Below are 25,971 nucleotides of genomic sequence, written 5' to 3'. Positions count from 1 at the left end.
CAGCGACTGGGCTGTGTATAGTTAAGTAATGAGATGAGTGACTGTATGTTGGTTGGCCTACTAACACTCGGAAAATGGATCTTGCAGCAGCAGGTACATTACATAAAATCTCTGTATAATGCAAATAGACTATAGACAAGATGATAAGCCAAAGGAGTTCGTGTTTTCACTCAGCTTGCGAATATAATCTGTGCAGGTTCTTCCACTGACTGTTTACTTGATTGGTGCACGAAGCTCGCGAAGACAGCAGCAGCAGCCGAAAATAATATCACGATATGCACAACCATTACCAAAGCTGAGCAAAGTAGGCCTATTACCCTATTTTCTACTCCCGATCATGATTTCGTGGCACACTGCACTCCTTGTCCTGGCCTGATGAGAGTGACCCGCGACCGGCAAAATCAGATGTTGAAGCGACTGAGGGAAGAGTGCAGTGCAGTGAAGAGTGAACGTCCACGTAACAGCTAGCTAGCCCCAGAGCTCTAGTGCAACGGTAGTGTGTACGTACGTGTGGTAGTGTGTGTGTGGTAGCCCTTCCCTAGGCCCTACTGTCATAGGTACACAACGTTGGTTGAGGCGAGAGGCGAGAGGGCATTTAAATCAAATTGGCAACCAAGGATGGCAATGATTTAGGTATGTATTTATTTATTTTAGAACAATAAAAAAATTAAATACCCTTTAAAAATTATCAATATATTACATATTTATTGAACTATTCTTGCAATTATTCAATGATAAAATGATGCATAAAATAAAAAAGAAATATCGCATACGTACGGAAGAAGAGCATAGAAAAGTGCGCTGGCAAATATCGGCGTGCAGAGTGGGCTTTTCCAAAGAGGTTCTTTTCCCACCGCAGAGTGACTCACTGTGGATGCGATGTTCATCCTAGCAATATATTCGCTATAGTATTGTGTTGTTTTGTTTTGTTCTTGAGAAATCGCTCTTCATGAGTCTTCTCCACAAAGATTCCTAGTTTTTTCATTATGATTGATCATATAAATCATTATGATACACTGTAATACAGATGCGACCTTGGCATCGTTTTAAAAAAAGAAAAAAAAAAGAGAGAAGATGATCGAATTAAAAACATATTAAATTTCATTGTACAACACTTTCCCTGTATACTGTTATATAACCATATCATTGTCATTACTGTCCCGTCCGCATTTGGCTCTTGATTATATTCCGGAGCTCTTGTCATTTTCCCCCATTCAGTCTTCACAGAGCACAGGGGCGGATCGAGGGAGGACCGCAACCGGCGCACGCCCCCCCCCCCCCTTTATTTTTTGTTGAAACAAAAAAAAAAAAAAAAAAAAAATGGGGGGGGGGAGGGGTGCGTGCGCCCCCCTTTAATTTTGTAAAATTTACTTTTTACCCCCTCTTTACGAAATCCCTGGATCCGCCCCTGGAGCACGCCATCACAGTATTCACGAAGTATAAAGGAAGCATATCATTTTATATTTGAAGTCTATTTTACAAAAAATCGGAGTGAATGATTTTCATAATTTTGCCGAATTTGTAATTTTCAGGACTTTGTGAATAAATGGTGCTCTTTTTGACCAAAATTTCATCCTCTGAGTACGGAATTCAGAGCCACGAAAAAAGAAAAAGCGTCCGGTATAACACGTGATACGATCCACTCTCCTGCTTGGGAAAAGTGGACCTATATATAGTGTGACAGCTCCAGGAGGGACCTCATGGCCGTCAAGGCGCGTGACCGTTTCTTTCTTTTTTTTTTTTTTTTTTTGGGGGGGGGGGGAGGGGGAGACTACCCCCAGCAAACACATAACGTTTTCAGAACGTTTCCTAAACTTTCTTTTTTTATTATTATTATTATTTTTTTTTAGGTTCCGTACGTCTTCGCATAAGATGGACGTTTTTAAAACGTACAAAGTCAAAGTTGGGACTTAGCATTTACCGCAAAGCACAAGTTTTTTGGAAAACGTTTTAAAAACGTCAATGGACGTTACAAAACGTTTTTATTATGTCTGCTACGTCTTCGTCCTTTATAAACGTCCACAAAACGTTTTATTAGGTCTGCTACGTTGACTTCATCTTTAATGAACGTTTATAAAACGTTTTTATTTGGTCCGCTACGTGTTCATCATTGGTTTCTTTTCATGAATATTCATGCATATTAATGAATATTCAAATAAAAATATAAGATTTGAAAACTAGTGGAAATAGATGAAAGAGATTGAAATCTAAAGATTTATGCTGGGTTCAAACTTTCTGTGTTAAAAATAAACTTACCTACGTTATTGTTCAGTTATTCACAATTTCAAATTGTGTTATTCTTATAATAAGTTAATAGGTCCAATTAAGGTGTGTGTGATCTAATTTTAGTAACCATGTCTTAATGCATTACAACATTTTGCTGGTATATAAAAAAAAAATGTGATTCAGTTTCATCGATTGGGAATAGGATGTAGTATATAGGTATACGGTAGGACATTAAAGGACAAGTTCACCTTCATAAACATAAGGCTTGAGAAAATGCAACAATATTAGTAGAACACATCAGTGAAAGTTTGAGGAAAATTGGACAATCGATGCAAAAGTTATGAATTTTTTAAATTTTTGTGTTGGAACCGCTGGATGAGGAGACTTCTACAGCTTGTGAGTCATATGCGTACAACAGTATAAAGAAAATGTAAAAGAAAATTCAACATATTTTCACTTTTTTCGCATAATAAAAGAGCACTTGACTTGCCTCTTTCTAAAGGCAGGGGGAATAATATTACCCGTAACATTTGTCGGTAAGGAGTCAGGGGAATGTGTACTTTTTTCAAAAGATGGAATTTTGTGAAATTCTCTTTATATTTTCCTTATATTGTTGTACGCATGTGACATCTAAGTTATTCATACACTGCAGTAGTCTTCTCATCCAGCGGGTACTGCACAAAAACTTCAAAAATTCATAACTTTTGAACGGATTGTCTGATTTTCCTCAAACTTTCAATGATATGTTCTACTAATATTGCTTCATTCTCTCAATCCTTATGTTTGTGAAGGTGAACTTGTCCTTTAAGAACAGGTTACGATAGGATTATATAGGATTAGGGTACAATCCCAGATTGCGCCTGTATAATCTCATGCCTATGATTTTTTTTAATACCCAATAAAAAATAAACATTAGACGTTCTTAAAAGGTTTTCTGGACGTTCTAGACGGATATGAAAGGTTCTCTAAATGTTCTGAACGGGTCAGAAGACTTTTCAGATGTTCATAAATCGTTTTTTGAACGTTCTATTACGGTTTTCAAAGGTTTTCTGGACGTCCGCAGAACGTCCACAGGACATTTTGAATATTCTTAAAAGGTTTTACTGTCGTCTTTAATGTCCAAAAGATTTTCTGCAGGTCCTTAAAAATTCCGAAAGGTTTTTTATTGGTTTTTTAAACGTTTAAAAAACCTTTTTATAACGTCCATTTGAAACGTTTTAAATACAATGTACGTCGAAAACCTTCCACAAAAAGACGTTCTGAAAATGTTTTGACAAAACGTCCAAATAACGAGCTGGGTGGGGGAGGGGGGGGGGGGGGCAAGAACGCACTTGCTGTTCAATCTTCGGGAGAGCAAGGGAGCATATACCGATCACCGAGCAGGGGAGGTGTGATATGGGAGGGGAAAAGTCCCCCCGTCCACATTGAAGTGTCAGAACTTTGCATTTTTAAAAGTGATAGTCAACGAAGATTTTTACAATGTATACATTTTGTATTTCAATTTCAATTAAAGACAGCTATAATGGAAAAATACCTAGCTAGGCCTATAAATGAAACAGTGTAAATGGATACTATCCTTCTTCTGACATAACGATGAGACTTGTTCGATCTTCCTACCAATCCACTTTCATCTCGCCATAGTGAGCAAAAATCCTCGATCGTACTTTGCGCCACCTCTATTTAAGTTTCAAGTTTCTTCATTGTTCAAAACTTTGTTTTAACACAAGAACATGGTAACAATCTCAAGTTTATAAACAGCATAACATGTTTCAGTAACAAATTACTACACTGAAACCCTGTAAAACCTTATAAAATCGTAACACGGAGATATCTTATACCGGTAATGTAAAAAAGGCGCTACATCAATCAAAAATCTACAACGATAATTGCGCACAACATCGTATCGACGATTTTGATGCGACCCGACGGCGCGGCGACCCGACGCGACGACGACGGACGCACGTCGATCTTGACATCCCAGGGCAGAGAGATGCTTCGATCTTCATCTAGAACTCTAGTATCAATATATCGGTCATTTACGTAAGTCTGATTACCGGTCATTATGGAAATGGGCAAAGCAATCAGCCAGAAAATAAGGGTAAGTTTTGGATGGCTTTGGTATTTACTGAACAGTCATTGCTTTCACTGCAGAAAAACCAGAAACAGAACCTAATCTAGCCTCGGTCCCATAGCATGTGAATCGCGTTGTCCTCAAATTCGAGAGTTTCCCTTCATCACATTGACAGACCCTGTACAAAATATACAAAGTGTGTGGACGTTAGATACAACAATGTAAATATAATTTAGATCTATGTTAGATGGCAGAGCGTTACAAATGAATTTGTCTATTATTTGCTAACAATTTCAAGTGAATTTTGGAAACATTAAATAAAAGTACCATACTCGGCCTAGCGTAAAGTCAGCGGCACAGTACTAAAATTGTACTGTGCGCACTTTAGTAGAGTTTACCCATAACTACGGTATACTACGTACTAGTGTCCACTACTAGTGAGTAGCCCTAGTGTGCAGTAGTGGCGTAGACCTACCATGATTAGGTACCGGTGTAGGCCTACCGACGTGATGATTAGATTTTAACTTTTAAAAGTCAATTTCTTAATTCTCTGACTTTGTGAAACACCCCCACGTCCCACCATTGCTCAGCCCATGTATGGTTGGGGCACCACCTATCGACAGGGCACCTTCCCATCGACACCCTGCGTATCATGGCTGTTTGCGTATAGAACGAAAAAGTACGCGCGGGATTAAGTGTCATTAGCTATAAAAACAATAAAACCGAAGAAACGAAAATCAAACTCAAACAAACCAAGCTAAAAATTACACATCCGATCAGTTACGACGCATGGCTGTGAAATTCACGTGTATTACCTATGGCCTGTGAAATTCACGTGTATTACCTATGCTGTGAAATTCACGTGTATACCTATGGAGGAGAGGGGCTGCCGATCGCAAGGTTCCCTTTTTAGCTGCGCGAAGAAAACGGAACGCATGCACTAAAATTGCGCTATTTTAAAACGGAGATTCATAATCAACGAGACGGTCACGACATTCAAAACTGCAGTATTTATGCCACTTATGGCATATTTGAGGTAAGAATTAGGCGGATTTGTATTATATTTTTAGAATAAACAAGCTACAGATCCTTAGGGTGACGATACGTGGTACCCCCAACCCTACATACTAAAACCTGAACTGACCTCAACACTAGTAATATAGTTCTAGATCTCTTATTTATACAATATTTCCGAATCAATGATTTTTTTTTTTCAGTGTATAAGAAGGACTAGAAAAAAAAAAATCTGTTTTATTAAAATAGAAACTCCATCTGAACCTTGTCATTTGGCTTTGCATTGGTGATATGGCTCACCTGCAGTGTCGAGTGTGACTCTTGGCCTTGCTGAGCCTGAGCTTTGTCAAATTACAACTGTGTATATATGACTTTGTCCTGTTGATTGTAAATAAAGACACACTGACGTAGATCAGATTACTGGACTAAAAGGTGGATAATTGTGTAGTAATGTTTTTTTCCGGTAAGATGAATTTACATGTTTTTAATTCTTTGGAATCAAACATTTTTTTCTTCTTTCCCTCGTTTTCTTCTTCTTCTTCTTCTTCTTCTTCTTCTTCTTCTTCTTCTTCTTCTTTCTTCGTACCCAGTACAAGCGCTAATGTGGCACTTGGCAGTACCTGGTACACTCTTCTGATCAGTGGTTCTGTAAATAATACTCATGTTTATGTTATCTTGTATGATCAGTTATTCATAACTCTTTGAATACATATTTGAATAAAAAGATGATAGAGATGATGATTTACCCACAAATTAAGTGAATATATATACTAGGTCAGTGATGCTGCACAGTCAGTTGAGTATAAGATCCTGTGAAGTGCCCACTTAGAGCCACAGTTTTCAATGGCATGCTGACATTCAAATTGTCATAGCCTTCAGTGAGTCATTGATCACTCACTTGATAATTTGTTGCTTTGGAGTATAATTACTGTATGTGCTGTGTACAAATAACGTGTAGTTTGAGTACATTATTCCTTGATATACAATGTGAATATGAGTGCAACAACTTTGTAGACATCTACATAGTTTGTATTCTGTTTTATCTCTTTGCCAACTGTAGGAGGCTATCAAGGCCAAACTTATTGATCTGGGAAACTATGTTGGTAAGTTACTTTTAAAAAGCATTTCATTTGTTTTATCATTCATCACCTACATACCAATGAAACTTACATTCTCAGCAGCAAGGAATCTGCCTTTTCTGATAGATTATGGATTTTGTTATCCACTCAGTGAATAATTTAAGTCACCCCAAAATTTGCAAAGGAAGGTGTAATCATTTTTCATAAGAAAGGATGCATGATACTATTGTGTAACTACACTGCGGGATGAATCTGATGTATATCTCATGCATTTTTCTTGTTTTGGCTTTGACAACACTGAACAATGGGACTTTAACTGATCACAGTTTATTGGGTAGTTTGTCAAATAAGCTACAATGAAAGCCTTCTTGAAAGATATTGAAATGATGATAATGTATTCCTCATAATCCCAAAGTGTGAGTAACATACATGTATATGGACCACCGCTTTTGGGAATAACTAGGGCTATCAATGTTTTCAAGAAAGTACTGCATGATATTGCTTGTTGTGGATTGTTCTTTATAGGATCAGTTTTCCATGTGCACATGATACAGAGTCCAATTTGTTTCTCTGCTATACAACATTACAACATTTGTATAGGTATGACAGTGATCACTCCATTATGACAGGGACTGTTTTCACTTCATTTTGAACTTCATTTCATGTCTGCATAGTTTGTAGTTAATTTGTTAGTCTGCTTAGAGGTAAAATCTAAGCCAAACCAACAAGTTAACAGTTAACATGATTAGTGTAACTAAATATGAATATAGTATACATTTCTTTTTATTATTCAAATGTCAGACTGTTATACTCAAATTTTTACAGACAATAATTTTCTCCTTGGACATATTATGCATTAGAGAGTAATATGATACTGTAGATAGCATTCTCCTTTCTTGATCAAAATACAATATGTGCATCTTTTTTTCAGCATCATCCTGGGTAACAGATGCAAATCTCATATACCCCTCTTCAATATTTATACCCCCGCCAAACGAAGTTTGAAGGGGGTATATAAGAATCAGCGGACGGTCGGGCGGTCGAGCGGTCGGTCCGTTGCAAATCTTGCGTCGCGAACTACTTCCTCAGTTTTCAACCGATTCCCATAAAACTTGGCACAGATGTGTGCCTTGGGTTGTAGATGTGCAAGACGTATTTTTTGACAGTACTCAAAAGTACGTTGCCATGGTAACGGCATATTATGGGCAAAAATGGGTACAAATCTTGCGTCGCGAACTCCTCCCACAGTTTTTGATCAATTTTTATGAAATTAGGTACAGATGTTCATCTGAATATGTTAATGTGCAAGACACATATTTCTGCAGTGGCAAAAAGTGCGTTGCCATGGTAACGGCATGTTATTGGTAAAATATAGGGCAAAATGCTTCATGGCAAAACTGCTTCATCAGTGTTCTTCCAATTCTCATGGAATTCATATTGAATGTTTGTCTTAGGATATAGGTCAGCATGACACATTTCTTGACAGTGACAAAAAGTATGTTACCATGGTAACAGCTCACATATTATGAGCCAAAATGATGGAAAATTTTGTGTTGCAAACTACTTCCTCAGTTTTTGCCCAATTTCCATGAAACTTAGTACAGATGTGTGCCTTTGGTTGTAGATGTGCAAGACGCATTTTTCGACAGTACCCGAAAGTACGTTGCCATGGTAACGGCATATTAATGGCAGAAGATCAAGGAAAGATCTTGCGGATTTAACTACTTCCTCAGTTTTTTGACCAAAGCTTATGAAATGTTGTTTTGACCAAAGCTTATGAAATGTTGTTTGGCGGGGGTATAACCAGTCGCTGTAGCGACATTTCTAGTTTAAGATAGGACCCTATCAGAAGACTATTTAATGTTGGGAGAATTGCATGAAACTTCCATGCATACAATCATTGTGCGCGTATGATGGACTAACTATATATTTTCTACCTGTTGATGTAGATGAAGAACTGCCTGATTACATCATGGTGATGATTGCAAATAAGAAAACAGAAGAACAGATGAAGGATGACCTTGCACTTTTTTTGGGAGCCAACACTGACAAATTCACTGGCTGGTAAGTTTACGTATCTTGAAAATATTAAAAAGTCATTGCATTCTCAAATCACCACCAAAATGACTGTAATCCCAATGTGCTAAAGTGGAATGGAGTACTTTGTATTTTGGGCAACACCATAATGTTGCCAAGCTCTGCTAGGGATGGTGTTTGAAAATTGTTTCTCTATAACATTCTCACAGCCAGCTTCAGCACATGATGGTTATCTGTTTTTCATCAGTATTTCATGTTATTGGGCACATCAAAACAGAGGAGTGGCTGCGAATGTCAGCAGCAATTCTAGTTTTTGTGTGTGTGTGTGTGTTTGTTTGTTTGTTTGTTTTTTGATGAATCAAATTAATCAAAGCTCATGCAGCATGCATGAAATGGAGAAGTGACACATGTTCAAATGGTGGCAGACAGGATGTGTAGAAGGTAGACTACAAACCTACCTCCCCACAAGAAAGCATAGTCGATCTATCCACTGCCGTAACTCTCTGCCAAATTGTGCTAAAACTTTTGGCAGTGACGCTAGTTTGTGATAGTGCAAGCACAGACAACTGCAGCAGCCAGGTTTTTTAACTCTTAATCTTTGCTTACCAGTACATGTACACTTAAGCCTCTCTATTGCAGAAATTTGTGAACGGTGCTGTTCATGCTGTGTTGCATTTGCTTCAGTTGTGCAACGTAAAAAAGTAGAAAGATTGGATAGACTATTTCAGTTCTCGCTCAGCTTTTCAAGATTTAAGTGGGGGTGCTGTGGCATGGTGGATAAGACTCCCGACTCCCGATCGGAGGACCTAAGTTTGTTTTACCCACAATGTCCCTCTTGACCCAGGTGTATAAATGAGTACCTGGCAACACAAGGATAATAATAATGGCAGGGCCCTCTGGTAGAACAGTGGCAACACTGAAGAGGCTACCCTGGATAAAGAAGACCTTATTATTATTATTATTTATTCAAAGAATTATGTGCTACAACTGCATCTTGTACATGTCTAATAATGTATGCAACAGGCAACAGAACATGGCAAAATTTGCAGTATTGTATGGCTGAAGTGGAGTAGTCAAAAGTGGCTTGGCAAATTGGAAGTAATGTACAAGAGATAGTCCTCTCCCAATATGTCAGGCAATAGCCAGTTGCATGCATAGATTTCACAAGAATAGCATTGGGTCACCATTGTCAGAGCGTTGGAATCAAAATTGTGATTAACAATCATACAAAGTGAAGCAAATTGTCATTTTTTGGACTTGTAGGATTTCTCTGTATTCACTTTCTTGAATATTTCATATAGGGATAACATAAGTGATATTTCAAAGTGATGTTTAAGAAAAGTATGCATATTGAATATATAGATTAAATGATATGAAGGCAAATACAACTTCTTGTTGAAAATCTGCTATGTCAGGAACAACAACTGGGCGAGTCACACTTTTGTCAGTTACCATCTTCTCTTAGGACTCTATTTGCCACATTCCTTGGATATCATTGTCAGATGTATTGTTGTGTTGTAATAATGCCATTGTTATTGAATATTGTGCTGCAGATTAACAAACCTCCTTTGCTGTGAACAAAGCAAGTACACGGAAGGCATGGAGTAAAGTCTGATATTTCATTTTGCTGTGTGTCTCAGGCTGCAGGGAGTTCTGACCAAGCTGCAGGCCGCCAGAGATGAACAGAAGGTCAAAAAGGAAAAGGCAAAAGAGAAAAAGAAGAGCAAAAAGAAAGACAGTAAGAAGGAAAAGACAAGGAGACACTCTGCTGACGGGAGCAAAGAAAGCAGCAGCAAGGAAGACAAGGAAGTGGATGACTCCAGCGGAGCTAAGCATGAAAGCAGTGAAAAAACTGTTGAGGTTCCTGAAAAAGCTACAAGAGAAGTTGTGGAGGGTGAAGATGGACCTGGGACCTCAATTCAGAGTCAAGATAATGCTGGGAAACCCTCTGCATCGTTGCCAGCTGCTGCTACGGCCGTGAAGCCTGCATCCAGTCTGAAAAGGCTTCCATCTTCTGAGCCAGTGATCTCCTTGGTGCCGGACACAAATGACTTTCTCGCAGAGGAAATTGAAAAAAATGATGCCGTTAAGAGGGCCACAGCTGAAACCACAGAAACGGCGTCTGTGACTCTGCCCGCCAAGCGAGAATCTTCAACTGCAAAACCGACCTCAGAGGTACCACGCAAAGCGCCTGAGAGAGCAGCAGGTGAAGCATCACCAGTCATTGTATCAGCTGCGCGGTCAGTCGATAAACCTCATCAGAATGTCATTGTGACTCTAGGCACAAGAGGCAGGGTGAGTCAAAACCCCGTCCCCGCTAAGGGGCCGGTCAAATCTCGTCTTGGGATTCCTGCCATGAAGCAGAGAGGCAATGCACAGGAGCACCCCCGACCATCATCGTCGAATATGTCAGCAGTTGTCAAAATTACTGTAAGTAGCTGTGTACTCAGCAGACGTTACATAAATACTATTTCTTAGCTGGGAAAGGTTTTCTTCTTTTCCTTTCAAATCAAATTTTGACTGTTCCCCCATATTGAATCTCATGTTTATTCTGTGTGAGATGTCAGTGAAGGTGAAAAAAAATCAGCAATTCAACATGATTGAATTCTAGAAATTATAAATTTGAAAAGAAAAATGACTTTCTTTCATAGTACTCTATTTATTTGTTCTGATTAGAGTAAAGTGGAATTTTATTCACCAGTTGTTTTCCTAGTAAAATGATTTAATTCCTGCTTTCTCCTTTCTTTGTTTTGCTTGTTGAGCAGGGCATACCCACAAAGCGAAAGGGGCCTGGCTCGGTTATAGGTCAGGTGATACATGATGAAGAAGACTCCGATGATGAACCACCAGTGAAGAGACTGGCCAGTACGGTCAAGCCTCGAAGGAGGTGAGTGCAGTAGATCAGAGTTGCTTCACTGTACCTGTGAGCATTAAGGCAGCCCAGGTTTAATAGACCCAAGGTACTAGGTCTTCCAGATCTCCCTGAAAATTCTGATATCATATCTCGTCATATCCTGACAAAAGAATGATTTCAGAAGTATTTTCACCAATTGAGATGCATGCAGACCTCCCAACCATTCTGAATTTGAAGGAAAGAATCTGAATTTTAACCATTCCTTGCTCTTCATTAGATAGGAATTTCTTATTTTCCTGATGATTTTACCACACACTCCTATGGGAACTGCTCTTTTTTTTTCCTACATTTGAGCCAAATCATCCCTACTTTTCAGTTAGAAAGGTTGGGGGAGGTCTGTGCATGTTGTGCTCAGGTATCATTTCATTTGCATATTTGAAATCTCCATGATTTCAGTATGTAAATGTTGACAGCCCTGCTAAAGAGCTAACTGTCTGCCTATGTTTAGTGCTGCAAGTATTCATTGTTTCAAACAAGTTACATTTCATAACATACTTGACAGGTGATAAACATTGATTTTTTTAAATACCATCATAAATTTATGTCTGTTTTTTTTTCATCCAGTGAACAGATGTGAGAATTAAGGGGGAAAAAAGGATTTTGACATTAGCGCATCATAATTGATTGTTCAAACTCACCTTCTTTGTTTCTTTGTTTCATAAATTTATGTCTGTTTTTTTTTCATCCAGTGAACAGATGTGAGAATTAAGGGGGAAAAAAGGATTTTGACATTAGCGCATCATAATTGATTGTTCAAACTCACCTTCTTTGTTTCTTTGATCAAAACACTTCAATTGCAGATCTCTGCAAGACATGCTTACATGTATATATCATGATGAACACATTAATTAGTTTCATTAGATTTAACACAAAATACAGTTAAACTCGCATAAGTCGATCTTCTCGGGACTGAGCAAAACGCATCGACTTAGGCGATTTTCGACTTGTGCGTAAGTCGAAAAAAAATCGACTTAACAACAGCACACGTACATTATGTATAAATGTACATGTATGTTGTCTACTCTGGAGCTGAGAGCTGGAGAGGTGTGCCGCAGCACGGGTCGCCCGGCAGGGCCGTGGCTAACTTTGCATGGACAGTGCATTAGTATTGGCACAGGTCCGATTACATTACACCCTTGTTAAACCTTGGGGAAGTGAATATGAACGATATTTGAGCAGTGATTGATTCCAGTTTACCATACCGTGGCTTGAAATGCGTGTAGAGGTGTAATTCTGATTTACCCGTGCCCGTAACTTTCCCCCTACTTTCCGCTTTGAAAACTGGTCAGCAGCTTCATCCATCCACTGCACAGCGCAGACTGCAAACATACACAGACTATACACAGCCCAGTCGCTGTACGCACAGACACAGCCCAGTCGCTGTACGTACTTAGCGCTAGCGCGACAGGGCTGTACCAGCGGACCTCCAAACACGAAGAGAGTTCAACAATCGCATGCGATCACTTTGAATTTTGATACTTTAGATCATTTTTTTTTGTCACCTGTCTGGTCGGGCAAGTTCTTATGTAAACAAAAACTGGCGTCTCGTGATTTTGACAGTGATTTATTGCACAATAAAATCTTATTCGACTTAGGCACAGTGAATTTAATGGTTTTTCCGTGAAAGTGTTCTTGGAATTTCATCGACTTAGGCGAGTATTCGACTTACAAAATTCGACTTGTAAGTGAATTAATACACGTAAGTCAATGGGGAAAAATCGGGACTTTTTAAAATCATCGACTTATGCGATTATTCGACATATGCGATGTCGACTTAGGCGAGTTTAACTGTATGTCTATTCCTTCACCCAACTATTCAAAGTATATATTATACTAGTTTGTACATATTTGTTACCTTATATGTTTGATCATGATCAGAAATAGAGGTGAGAACACTATCTTCATGTGGCATGTTGGCCATTATGAGATGCTGATTGGTATTCCTGTTGACTGGTCGATTGTTGTACTCAAAGGATGGTGAGTTTTGGATCGTTTTTATACTTGCTTGTCCATGTTGACACAGACAATTAGCTATGAATGCATTTCTTTCCATCATGAAAGATTTAGCTGCACCTCTTATGACTCCAAAAATATGTTCGGTTTGCCAGGCAAGCTCTGCCCAAGACGAAGCAGAACAGCACCGTACTATTAAAGAAGGCAATGACACAGGCACAAGAGTCTACCAGCGTGTTTCCCGCAGCAGGCCAGTTTGCCGAACCGGTCAGGATGATCGTCAGGTCCGCCAGCCAGTCTGGTTCCATGAAGATTGTAGCTAGGTGAGGATCTGTGCTTCTGCATCATCTTTGATGCTGAGTGCCAGTCTTTGACGCTGAGTGCCAGTCTTTGACTCAGCTGTTTAAAGACACTATTTACCATTTACAGATGAAACAAAAACCCCAGCCTTAGTGCTTCAAAATAGTTCTAAAATGTGAGTTAGGGATAAAAAGCAACCAATGTAAAAATTTTAGTCAGTATAATCAGTGTTAACTATTGTTAAGTAAGCGAAATGTGAACAGTAGTTGTAATAAAATTGTTTCTAGAATAAACCATCTACAGTTATGGTTTATTGAGAAAAATAGTGACATCTCCTTATGTTTTAGGCTTTATTGCAACATTTTTATGTGGTAGGGTGTTTTGTGACACAACTGACCTACGTGCATGCTTCAAATGTGATAACTTGAAATTTTTTTACACTACTGCTCCCAATGGTAAACAATACCTTTAAGTGCGATGCCACATCGCCTGCAAGTCGGCTGTACTGACCAGAGTGAAGCAAGGCAAACACAATCTTTGGAGTTGCATAGAATTTGACCATGAAACGATGAGGTTGTGGAATTGTATAGTTCCATATGTTTTTACTGAATAATGATATTGATTGCAATCATGTGCCCAAATAAGACGTGATGATGTCATCAAGTCGCATCTCATTCACTATGTTGTGAATTAAAATGTTTGAAAATCATGTTTAGGTTTATAATGAAGAGACACTATCTCATTCCCCACTATCGTTACTAGATTGATAGAATGCTACAACAATTTGAAGAGAAAGATGTAAATTGCTCTTGATTTTATGATGAAAAAGGGAAAAGATGGAAGATTTATGTATAGTTGAAAAAGAGACTTGTGAGGTGAAAACAACACTACCTCCTCAAGAATTTTATGCATGCAAGTCGTCATTATTCTATTCTTATTAATTCTTATATCTAGGTTTTGCTATTTATTTCGCTTGTTAAGTATGTTACTAGTGTATGTATGTATGTGTATGCTTGTCTTTTGTATCATTCTATATTGTTGGTTGTTTAATTAAAAATTGCATGATCAGATTGTGTATCAAGTTTATACTGAGTTGTTGTGTAGGATGAACAAGTGAATGTAAATGATGTATATTATTGTGAAACAGCAGAAATCATTGTCTCAGGGTCACTTAATCTCAGCTTTGTTGTTTGATCTTTCAGATCTATACCAGCAGATAGAGATAACTCCAGCATAGCAACGTCCAATTCACAAAAGAAACTCTTTTCCAGGGCTGTTGGGGCCACGGGTCTGTCCACTGCCAAAGCCAAGTCCAAGCAACTGGTGGAGGAGAAAGTGGCAGTGACCGTCCGGCCGCTCGGCCTAATGTCCAGATCCCGCTTCAAGGAGGCTAAGGAGAGAAACTTTGACGCGCACGAGTATCAGCGGGTGGAGAGCGAGAAGGAGGATGCCAGCAGAAGGGAATCCGTGTTGGAGGTCATCGAGCAACAGCCGGAGGAACAGCAGGTTGAGGAGAAGGAGGATGAGGCAGACATAATGGAGGATGAGAAGGAGATAACAGTCAGAGATGATGATGACGATGAAGGTTGGTACTGATTTTTGAAATGCTCACAGGCAACTTAAAAGAAAACTGAAATCAAGATATTTGCAGCTTTTCTGTACCATATTTTCTCAGACAGGTGCTCCTTTCACTGTGAAGTAAAACATATTTTCATTGATGCTTCTCCACAGCATGCCTGAGTGACCCTAAGATTTTAATCCTCTTTTCTCTGTTTTCTATGAAACTGCACTTCCTAGCACTCTTTTTATAATTCAATCACTCTTTGAATGGGTTAGGATGGCTCAATTTTACCCAGTTATACGTCTTTTTAAAACCTAGAGCTTTCATTTTGAAACTGTAGAAAAGTGAAAATTTGGTTAAGCCTACTTTATGTGGGTTTTGAGACAGACACTTGTGGTTTGTGTGTGTGTGTATATATACTGTATACGCCGTATATTTCGCGAGGTTTTTATTTTTGGGAATTTCGCGAGTCAGGTTCTATTTGCGAAATTAAAGACACGCGAAAATATTGACTCTGATCCCGATGTGAATATGATGTACGTGTGTACATTTCTCCGTTCAGTACAGGACTCCACGATCGCGAATTTAACCACTCGCGAAAACGTGGGATTTCCCGATTCGCGAAAATTTAGACTCGCGAAATATATGGCGTATACAGTATAAAAGTATGTATGTATTTAGTTATTTATCTATTTTTTATTATCTCTCCTGTACAGGGCTTGAAACTGAGCGCCAGATCATGGAAATCATAGAAGCCAGTGAGCAAGCTGACGTCTCAGAGGAGCTACCTCTGGCAGTGGAAGGAGAGTTTGTGGAGCAGGAAGTGAGGAGGGAGGAAGCAGAGGAGGAGGAGGAGGAGGAGGAGATGGAGGAGGAGGTGGAGGTGGAGGAGGTGGAGGTGGAGGAGGTGGAAAAACGGGTGCCACAGGAACCCACTGGTGATACCAGGACCACCACCATCGTCCGGCCAATCCAGTTTGAAACCTTGTCAGTGATGCAAAAGAGGTGAGAATAATATGAGTGCATTCATATATTCTGGACTTCAGTACGAGTGTTGCGCTGGTATTGCATCAATGTCATTAGTTTCGTTCAGATGGTGATCCTTAACCTCGAGGATAAGTTGATTTCAAGGATAAGCTCTATGAGGCGTCAAGTGTCACACGGTCAGTTTCGTTACAAAATCAGTCATTTTGTAATGGCCATTTCATCTCAAAATCAGTCATTCCATCAGCACGAAGTGACTGATTTCGTAATGAAATCGATTGTGCAACATCTGGTGCCCCATAGAACTTATCCTCATAGTTAGCTTATCCTTGAGGGTAAGGATCACCGTCTGAATGTACATTTGTAACTATTCGTTTATGTAGACCAGTTTGCTGACATGCTCAAATTTTATGCATACCTTTATATCTTAGCCATTTCAAAACTGATTTTCATCGAATAAACTTTGAATACCTCTTAGAAGCATATGCTTTTTAACTTTTCCTTAAGGGGTTTCTAAGTGTCTAGCGAATAGTTAAAAGCTGAATTCTCACCTTAAGCAATACTATACCATCCCTTTAACATCCTCACTGACTTTATTTGACTCCATTTGTCTTCCCGCGATCCTACAAATAGTTTGTAACCCTATGTAAGTGTCACTCAAACAAATATTTGCCATGCAGAGAAGTAACCATAACTTGCAAAGCTGCCATGTTTAGGCTCAATTAATTCCCCCAGATGAAATAAGACAGGCAAACACACAGTACCAAACAAACAAACCATAGGCTGTCACACAAATCTCATTGATTAGCTGTAACAATGTGAAAGTCTGACATGCAGAGTATTGTAACAAGGTAGTGTTTGGTAAAACTACGTGAACCCAATTCACTGGTGGTTAGTGCCAGGACTTCCACGCAAAGTGCATCACATTGGCTGATATGCTGATTTGTGATGGCCATTTATCTAAATGCTATGTGTCCTTATTAAGTCTTAACACTGAATTTCTAGGGTGCAGTATGCTCATAGTCTAATCATTTTGATACTCCTTGTGGAGAGCTGCAAAACAAGACTGCTAAAATCAAAGTGCCTTTTATGTATAACAATGCCCCTTCTAATGTCCATTCATAAGCCAACAAAGAGACATAATCCAATTCATATTGATGCTTGTGGAAACTGAGGTATAAAGGTCACTAGTGTACATGCCTAAAGATTCAAGGCCTTCTTCCCCTCTTCCTTCAAGGACATCGCCCCCACAGGCCGCGCCTGTCTTACCAACACCCATGGAGGATACGAATCCACGCTTCATTGTGACCCTGGAGGGTCGCAGGAAAGGGATGGCCTTTCCGTTTGAGTCCTCGGAGCGCACCCCCCGTCTGGCATCGGCGACCCCTTTCCAATCCTCCAGGCTGCTGCCGTCAGACTTGAAGTTGCACCTGCTGAACTCGAGCCTGGAGCAGATTGAGGCCGGCGAATTGGAGGAGATGGAAGCTGTGGAGGAGGAGGAGGACTCTTTCTTTGTGTACGACTCTACCGCCCCCCTGCCCAGCTATCATCAGGTGGTGCAGAAGCATCATCCGATCTACGAGAAAGAAGTGACCGTGGGCAGGGTCCAACCCTCCCAGCACCTGATCAAGGACCCCACCTACACCCCACCTCAGCCCAAGGTGGCGCCAGTCACTTTCTCCCTGCAGGAATCAGATGAAGGTTTGTGCCTCTGTGTTTAATTTTGGGTGCTGGTTTTGTGATGGCTTATCATTAAGATAGATGGGATATTTTGCCATAGGTCCATGGTGCATTTGAGCGTTCTACATACTCAAATGCAGTGTCTTCTTGGGAAAGTCTTATCACTATACCATCACTCATGAGAAATACAATCCACAAAACAATCAATGCTTTCAGACTGTAATGTATTTTGCCCTTGTTCAGGCAGTTCAAATTACACGAGGGTCAAAGCGCTTTTGGAAACACAGATGCCATATGACTCATAGTATGATCTCATCATTTCTCAAGAATTTGACTGAATCATCTCAACCCTCTGATTGGCTCAGGGGGCAGAGAGTTTTGAAGTGGAATCATTTCGAAAATGCGAGCTATTAGTGTCAAATGACAGCATGAATCGTCTCAGGGTATGGTCTTGATCTCAGTAGCACCTATTCAAACGTTCATAAGAGCATACATATCTCTCGGAGTAGAATTGGGCCAACTCGATATCCCTACTTTGTGTAAAATGTATCATCCTACTTAAAGTATTGTGATGAATTTGTGTATTATTATCATCAAAGACTTGTTCTGCATTATTTACACACAGCATTGCCATGGTTTATATATATTGCTATGTACAACACGATGTCCTTGATTTGTTAGTTTATATATTTTTAATTAATTGTTACTTTGTTATTTTGTTGCAGGGCCACAAGAATAACAGTGTATAAACCGCTGATGGGGCTAGCTTTGCTAAAATAAATTAACTAACTAACTAACTAAATAGATAAAATGAATGAATGAATGAATGAATGAATGAGTGAATGAATGAGTGAATGAATGAATGAATGAATGAATGAATGAATGAATGAATGAATGAATGAATGAATGAATGAATGAATGAATGAATGAATGAATGAATGAATGAATGAATGAATGAATGAATGAATGAATGAATGAATGAATGAATGAATGAATGAATGAATGAATGAATGAATTAATTAATTAAACAGTGAATGAATAAATAACTAAGTAAATAAATAAATAAGTGAATAAATAAATGAATAACAATTTTTCTGCACAGACCAAGACCACGGCCAAGATGTGGCAGAGGAGATCAGGGAGCGGTGTAAGTTCTGGCCCGCCTGCAAGAACGGCAGTGACTGTCCCTACATCCACCCAAGCAAACCCTGCAGGTAAGGGGGGCGTGATGACAGTGAGAGAGGTGGTTGGGGGTGATAAACCCGTTGAGGATGGACTGCTTTTGCTGCAACAGGTATTTTCCATAGACACCTGCCCAAGTATACTCGGGCTTTGTTCTCAACGGGTTAAGTGTGGAGTGGCAAGAGTTGGATGATGAATTTCTCCACATCAATCTGCATGTGTTTATATACACAGGCTATGGATGATCTAGGGAGCATTGAATTGATTTTACTTGAATTTTGATATACACTAGTACTTGTTTGCTGCCACAGAAGAAGTAGGATTGATAATTTAACACTTGTGTGTTTCAAATCAATTCTAAGAATAATGTAGACAAAGAAATCATATTATGATTTCTTTGTCTACATTGTTCTTAGAATTGAAATGAATTTATTCAGTTTTGCTGTCCATTGAAGTGAAATGGAATATAGATATGTCGTTTATTCTCCTCTGTATTCTTCCTACAAGCATCCTGACCTTTGCTTTTCATGGAAAATGTGGAGTGTCCTCATATCTATGTACCAGAATGCCTTCCTGTTACCCCGTTCCTCCTGCAATTCTTCATGAGCCTTCAATGACCTCAAACGAGATTCTTTTTGCAGGTTGACAGTGAGCAGACAGGTTGGTAATCCACCTGTGCGAGAGCGGTCAAGCAGTACTCGTATCCCCTTTCCATGGTCAACTACATGTACCATCAAATGATGAAAATATCGATTGGGCGCTAGGTATGAATAGAGTGTGTGCTCATGGGCTCACAAACTCTTTAGTTATATCCGAAAGAAGCACCTGAATGGGGTTAGCAAAAGCCAAAATCCACTGAGCTCAGCCTTGATCGCTACGTATGTCGTCATATGAGTTTATTGCGAAACAAGCACACGCTACAGTAGAAAAAAGGCAAATAATACTGCGATACACACAGTTTTCATAGAAGACAAAAACAGATGTGATAGAAGAAACTCTAATCTTTCAATTAAACCATTTTTCTGGGAAGCATAAGAGAAATAAACAAATTTAGGCCATGAATGCAGGCAGTCTTGCCTACATTTTGGGAACCTAGTATGCCAGGTTCCTGTAAGGAATGGGTTAAAGCATAATGGAGGATTATAGAACATGCATTCAGTGCAGGGCTCCAAGCTTGAATGCTTTCAGGATTGCAGATTGTGGGATTGCACATTTTTGCTTAAAGCCAAGGCTTGAGATATCCGTGTTTGTAATCTGCTAATGACCTGTGTGGGACTAGTCTTCTTGAAACAGATTCCTTTACTACTCCTTTCATTTGCCATGCAAGAGTCAAATGCTTGTCATCTGTCGTTGCACGTATTCCTCTGTCAATACACCACTGTGGAAGGCACTTTCATTGACTACTTAAAACAAAGTTTCTTATCCCCGCCGTGAAATTTGTTCGCAAATTTTCTCAGTCACTACAGCTACTTCTGTCTATGAGTTTTACAATCTAATTATATCTATACATCAATGCTTCTCACTTTCAACGGCAAGAGGCATAATGCACCATGTCATTGGATGTGGGGATCCAAAGTTACTATGACCGCGGAATTCAAATAGCGCCCCCAGCGGTTGTGGCCTTACAGCTAATTGCAATACCCAAGTTGTCATATTATGTGGTGACAAGAATGATTGAGACATGTGCTGTTGATGTATATGTCCTTGGTCCTGGGAAGGTTGGCACATTATGTGGTCGACTCTATCCCACAATGCACTGGGGTTGTTTTGGCACGCTGACTGCACTGCACTTTGAAAGCAGTGAATCCACAAAATAACATATGTAGTGTTATCACTGCCGTTATATTCCCCATGACACCTTTGCACATAAAGACATATAAAGACCTATCAAAAGACATCAGGTTATCATCAGATCAGGGTAGAACCAAAATAGTGGATAATTTCCCTGTGTTACTCAGAGTCTGCTATCTTCATGGTTGCAGTTGATGTGTTTTGCTTTGCCTCTACTTTGACATATACCTGATGCAATATTTTCAAGTATTGTCCTCGTCATTAAACCTACATGTACTCCAGAGTCTGCTTTAATGCTATCTTTGCATGCTCTTCTTCTTCTCTGTTTTTTTTTCTTTTTTTACATACACTGATCAATGTTATATTCACACTGTCAAGGTCCACACTCTGCCACAAATTTTACTGGGGAGTATTTTAACCTACACTTTGTGTTTCACCTATCTCTTAAAATAGTTTTTGTCACACATCATATCACTTTAACTGTTGGTGTGCCATTATGTAAACCCTTGTGTGCCAACATTAATCTGAGATTGCAATGCATGAGCACTTTTCAAAATAATTATGTTTTTCAAAGCCATGCAAGATTTTATAGAAGCATTGTATGCGTGAAATGCAGTACAGCAAAGTTGGAGAGAAAATCACAAGCTTTGCAGTGATATAACTTTTATGACAAAGCCATGGCTGTGACCTTTTCAATGTACTTTGGCATAAAACGATTTATCTATCGGTATAGCAATTGTGCATTTTTGGCAAAATATGCAAAGCTGGCAAGATGTCGACTTAGTCAGGCACGTGAATGTGGTTCACAAAGAGTATAGGAGAACCCCTGGGAAGCTCTTTCCACAAACAGAACTATAATTAGAGATTCATCAAAAGGGGACCATTCACAGATATTCAGGTCGATATCATGAATATTTGATAAACAATAATGTTAAGTCATGTTGCTCTCTTTTTGGTTTATACATTGATTGTGAAAATAATTTGTCTGTGTTTGTAAGTTTGTGATGATACTCTAAAAAATTCAATATCTGGTTTGATAATCAAAGCAACTTTGGAATAGTTTGATGCAAAAGACATGATTTCTTAATCTTTAATTCATCAGTTATAACAGATTTTACTGAAAAAAAAATTCACCAGCTAATTGGATACTAGTGTTAAAAGTGATGACATCATCTCTTACAGGGTAATTTTGAATTTCAGTAAGATGTAGATACAATTCATATAATCATACTATGTGATAATTACCCTGTCACTTTGGTATGAATGCATCTGTGAAACTTGAAAGATGCTAAACCAGTTTTTGCCCAATATCATTGACACTTTTGCTTTCAGTTTGGTGTAATTTACAGCGTTTATCTGTAAGCAAATCTTGGCACAAATATGGACTTTCTTTTTGATTTTCAACAAGCATGATAAAGACAAGTTGGTTTTTTTTTTCTTCTTTTTCTTTTTTCAGGGGTAGCTAAGAGGCTTTAGGGTAGGTTTATTTTAGACATGATAATCTTACATTAGAATTCACTGTGGATATACAACTGTCTGGTTCCTCCCCAGTACATGAAACAAGCTTAGTGTACCGGTAATACCTGCCAAGTGTGGCTTTGCACAAGATAAAGCAAAGCCCCCAGCACCTGACAGTAAATCGATTCACCCCTATACTTTCTCCAATTTTCCCTGTTTTGCTGTACTCTGTAGTGCATGTTTTGATGTGGAATTATACATCTTTAGACTATGGATGTACCACTTGCATCTTTTTGACTTAATGCACACACCTTTTTCTTTGCACTTATTTTACAAGTTCTTCAGCCATGTCAAAGTCCCTATAAGTATTCCTCATGCCCATTTCAGAATAGAGCGGATAACGGTAATGCTGAAAAGGTATAAAGTCGTAAGATTTGTATGGAAATCCGCTCTTGACACCCCTCTGCGCTTTCGAAGGAAACGATGTCAGAGATGCAGCTTTGTAATTTCCTGCTTTCATAACCATGTACACGTCTTTATGATTCACTGTGGTATTGGCAGTACAGCTGTGGGCAGTGGTTAAGGATGATTCCAGGCAGGCAGGGTGCAGTAATCTTTGGATTGATTGCTGGGATGTGGGATTTGGGAAGAAAAACAAATACTTTGTTGGATTATTGCTGAGTGCTGGACATGCTTGTCACCATTTGCTGATAATCTGCGCTATCACAGATGTATTAGATCAGCATCCACATAAAAGCAGTTGCGTGATCTGTCGGTGATCATTTTGTTTCTTTGGCTGTACTTGTGGTTTTTACCTTGTTTGTCTGTGTTTCTTTCTGCAAAAGAGAATAACTGTGTGGGTATCACTATTGCTGTATATTAGATAAAAATATACAATATAGCAATTAAAAAGGTTGATAATGTATGGCTCTTACCCCCAGATCACCATGCTATATTCATTAGCATTATCGTCAGGTGTTAGCAGAAAAATATATCCCTAAGATATGTAAAAAGTCACCATATTAAAATCAGTATTCACAAGATATGAGACTTCACATCACAGGGCTGGCATTTAATTCAGAAAGAAAGAAAAAACAAACGAAGGGGGAAATTCACCCAAATAGTTTATAGTTTGGTGGATAATAGATTTTTAGAAATAAGGGTATTGAAAGTAGACATTATCTATCTATCTCTATCTCTACGTGGTTAAAATTCATGATTTCATGCATACCTAAACCAATAGTAGTGGTAAAATTGTTCCTTCTTTTTATGTTCTTCTGAGTATTTCATGTACATGGACCTGCAAATTAAGATCTGTTTGACACAAGTGTGGCATGCATGATAGAGTCAACATTCAAGCCACGATTATCACACCCCCCCCCCCCCCACCCACCACCACACACACACACAGGTGGTCCAAGCACATACTGAGCTTTACTTGGGGCCACTTTTACTGTTCAAGTATGCTGTAAATCACTAGATGACCATGATGTTAATCTGTGATCTTGACTGTGTGATTACTCTCTATGAACATGAGAGATTGCAATCACAGGAGGGTATTGCACTTTCGTTTCCACATTCCACTTGTGTACTGTCTATGTTATCATTATTGCATTTTCACAGAGCCTGTTTGTTGTTTAACCCATTGAGGACGAGTCCCGAGTATACTCAGGCAGGTGTCTATGGGAAATGTATGTTGTGGCAAAATCAGTCTGTCCTCAAAGGGTTAAGCTTGAGTTCTGTAGCTATGGTGAAATCTGTAGTGTCAGTGATTATAAGAATCTATTCATGTGCAGCTATCACAAGTGTAGGTGTGTTTGTGTGTGTGTGTGTGCATGTGTGTGTTCTCCTGAACAGCTGATTGGGGACATTGGTGAGTTTTGCTCTGGGCATATGCCCATTTGTTCAGAACAGTTAAAACAGATGAAAAAGCATCTACGTGAGGCCCTAGTGGTTCCTTAGGGATATACAAAATGTACATATATGTAATGCACCTGCCCGTTCTGCATATATTTGGTGCCTGCATGGAGGCAAATTGTACTTCACACTATGCAAATTGGGAAATTCTAAACCTGTAACAATATCCCTGATTGTTGTGTATGCACCTATATGTAAAATGTAGCACAATTTTCACTAACTGAACTATCTTAAAATATTACATTTGATACTTTTCCATTTCAATCAGTCAGTAAATCAAAAAAAAAATGAACTATGCTTTTCCAAAACAGATAATGGAATAAGCCTGGTTAGCTCAAACAAATGTCATATCTAGTTGAAGTCTCTTACGAGAATGTGTGTGTGAGCGTGTTTGTTTATGTTTGAGGGTCACTGTGTTCACATACATTTCTATAGAAACCTGTTTATAGATCTGTTTGCAGCACCACTGGTATCAATTATTCATTAGCTGTCGATGGAATGGCTGTTTCTTTAATGAGGTTCAGATCTCTGTCGGGGACTTACAGGGATGAAGTCAGTGCTTGTGTTTTGCAGAAGTCTGTCTTCACGTAGAAGATTTGCAAATCCTACGTGAACTGCAAATCATTTCTCCCTATAGTTTACTCTTACCCCATTTATACTGCTTGCGTGTGTCAGAGTCTCCTCGAGGAGGTTCAAAAGCCTGCTTGAAAAAGCATTCTCTTGTCTGTTAATACTGCTCGGGCTGGTTTTGCCGAAGCAGGCCTGACTGGCTCCATTCTCATGGTAACCGAGTTCCTCTCCGATCCAGGGTGCGGGCTCTTTAATTTCTTCCACAGCCGCCGACGTAATTGAGCGCGAAAGTGCACAAGTTGTGCGGCATATATCAGTGGTGGTTGGTCATGACAGCTGGTTTTGTTTACGTCAGCTAGCGGTAACCTGCAGTGAAAACTTTAGGGTGGCAAAAAAAAAGTGGCTTCTCGAACCCCCAGGCAGTTATACTGCAGTCAAGGCTCTCTGAGGCTGCCACATGAAGTTCTGAAACCACCCCTTGTGGTGGTTTGAGAACCTGACCTGGGTTCTAGGGCAGTTAACCCCCCCCCCCCCCCCCACAATTGCATGAGACCCTTCCCCTGACCCTAACCCTAATCCTGAACCTAATCCTAACCCTAACCCTAACCCAACCTCTAACCCTACACCAAACCCTAACCCTAATCTCTACTCTAACCTTATCACTAACCAATATGGGAGGGGGGAAGGGGGGGGGGGGAAGGGGGGAAGGGGGTAATTGTCCTCAGGGAGTAATTGCCCTGATGCACCTGACCTGATAGGATAGGATCTCCTTTTCTGAATTCTGTCTGTTTATAAATACTGAACTGAAAGGCTGCTCAAGGCTGCTATAGGAGGCTTCAGAACCCCCTTTTTGCTTAGTGTAAACGGGTGTCTATCTACTTGTTTTATTTCTTATGTATGTGTTTGTGTGTGTATGTTTACGTGCGTGTTTGTGTGTGGGTGATATTAGGTGAGTGCTCTTGTCCTCTTTCATTGGCCAGCCTTGCCAGGCATGATTAACGAGCGTGGCAGAGATTTCAAAGGACAGCTAAAATGGAGGTCTACTGTATGTCACTACTTTTAGAAACCATTATGCAAATGACTGCAATATGACTTTTTTTTCTCCTGTATTTTTCTTCCATCCATGTGTCTGGAAGCAGTAAGCATCAAAACAGTAACTTTTTTTTTTTTTAACCCAGTACCTGGTTCACACAAGTGCTGCTCCTGGATAGAATAAAATCTATGTATGGACTGA

The 25,971-nt window shown here is 39.4% G+C and overlaps 1 protein-coding gene across 1 annotated transcript; it reads left to right on the top strand.

The window, feature by feature from the left end:
- Positions 1–4,255: 4,255 nt before the first annotated feature.
- On the top strand, positions 4,256–19,047 carry LOC139718210 (uncharacterized). The gene is made up of 10 exons (XM_071629689.1): positions 4,256–4,324; positions 6,372–6,414; positions 8,340–8,454; positions 10,068–10,857; positions 11,193–11,314; positions 13,450–13,617; positions 14,797–15,179; positions 15,872–16,160; positions 17,377–17,840; positions 18,922–19,047. Exons 1-10 carry the CDS (start codon positions 4,289–4,291, stop codon positions 19,035–19,037), a joined length of 2,526 nt encoding a protein of 841 aa, XP_071485790.1. The 5' UTR covers positions 4,256–4,288; the 3' UTR covers positions 19,038–19,047.
- Positions 19,048–25,971: the final 6,924 nt, after the last annotated feature.

The sequence above is a fragment of the Diadema antillarum genome, unplaced genomic scaffold (assembly GCF_040938485.1).
Source record: "Diadema antillarum isolate AM-2024a unplaced genomic scaffold, OU_Dant_1.0 scf00000091, whole genome shotgun sequence".
NCBI classification, from domain to species: domain Eukaryota; kingdom Metazoa; phylum Echinodermata; class Echinoidea; order Diadematoida; family Diadematidae; genus Diadema; species Diadema antillarum.
The sequence above is the reverse complement of the archived record's forward strand: the minus strand, read 5'-3'. Positions and strand labels throughout refer to the sequence as shown.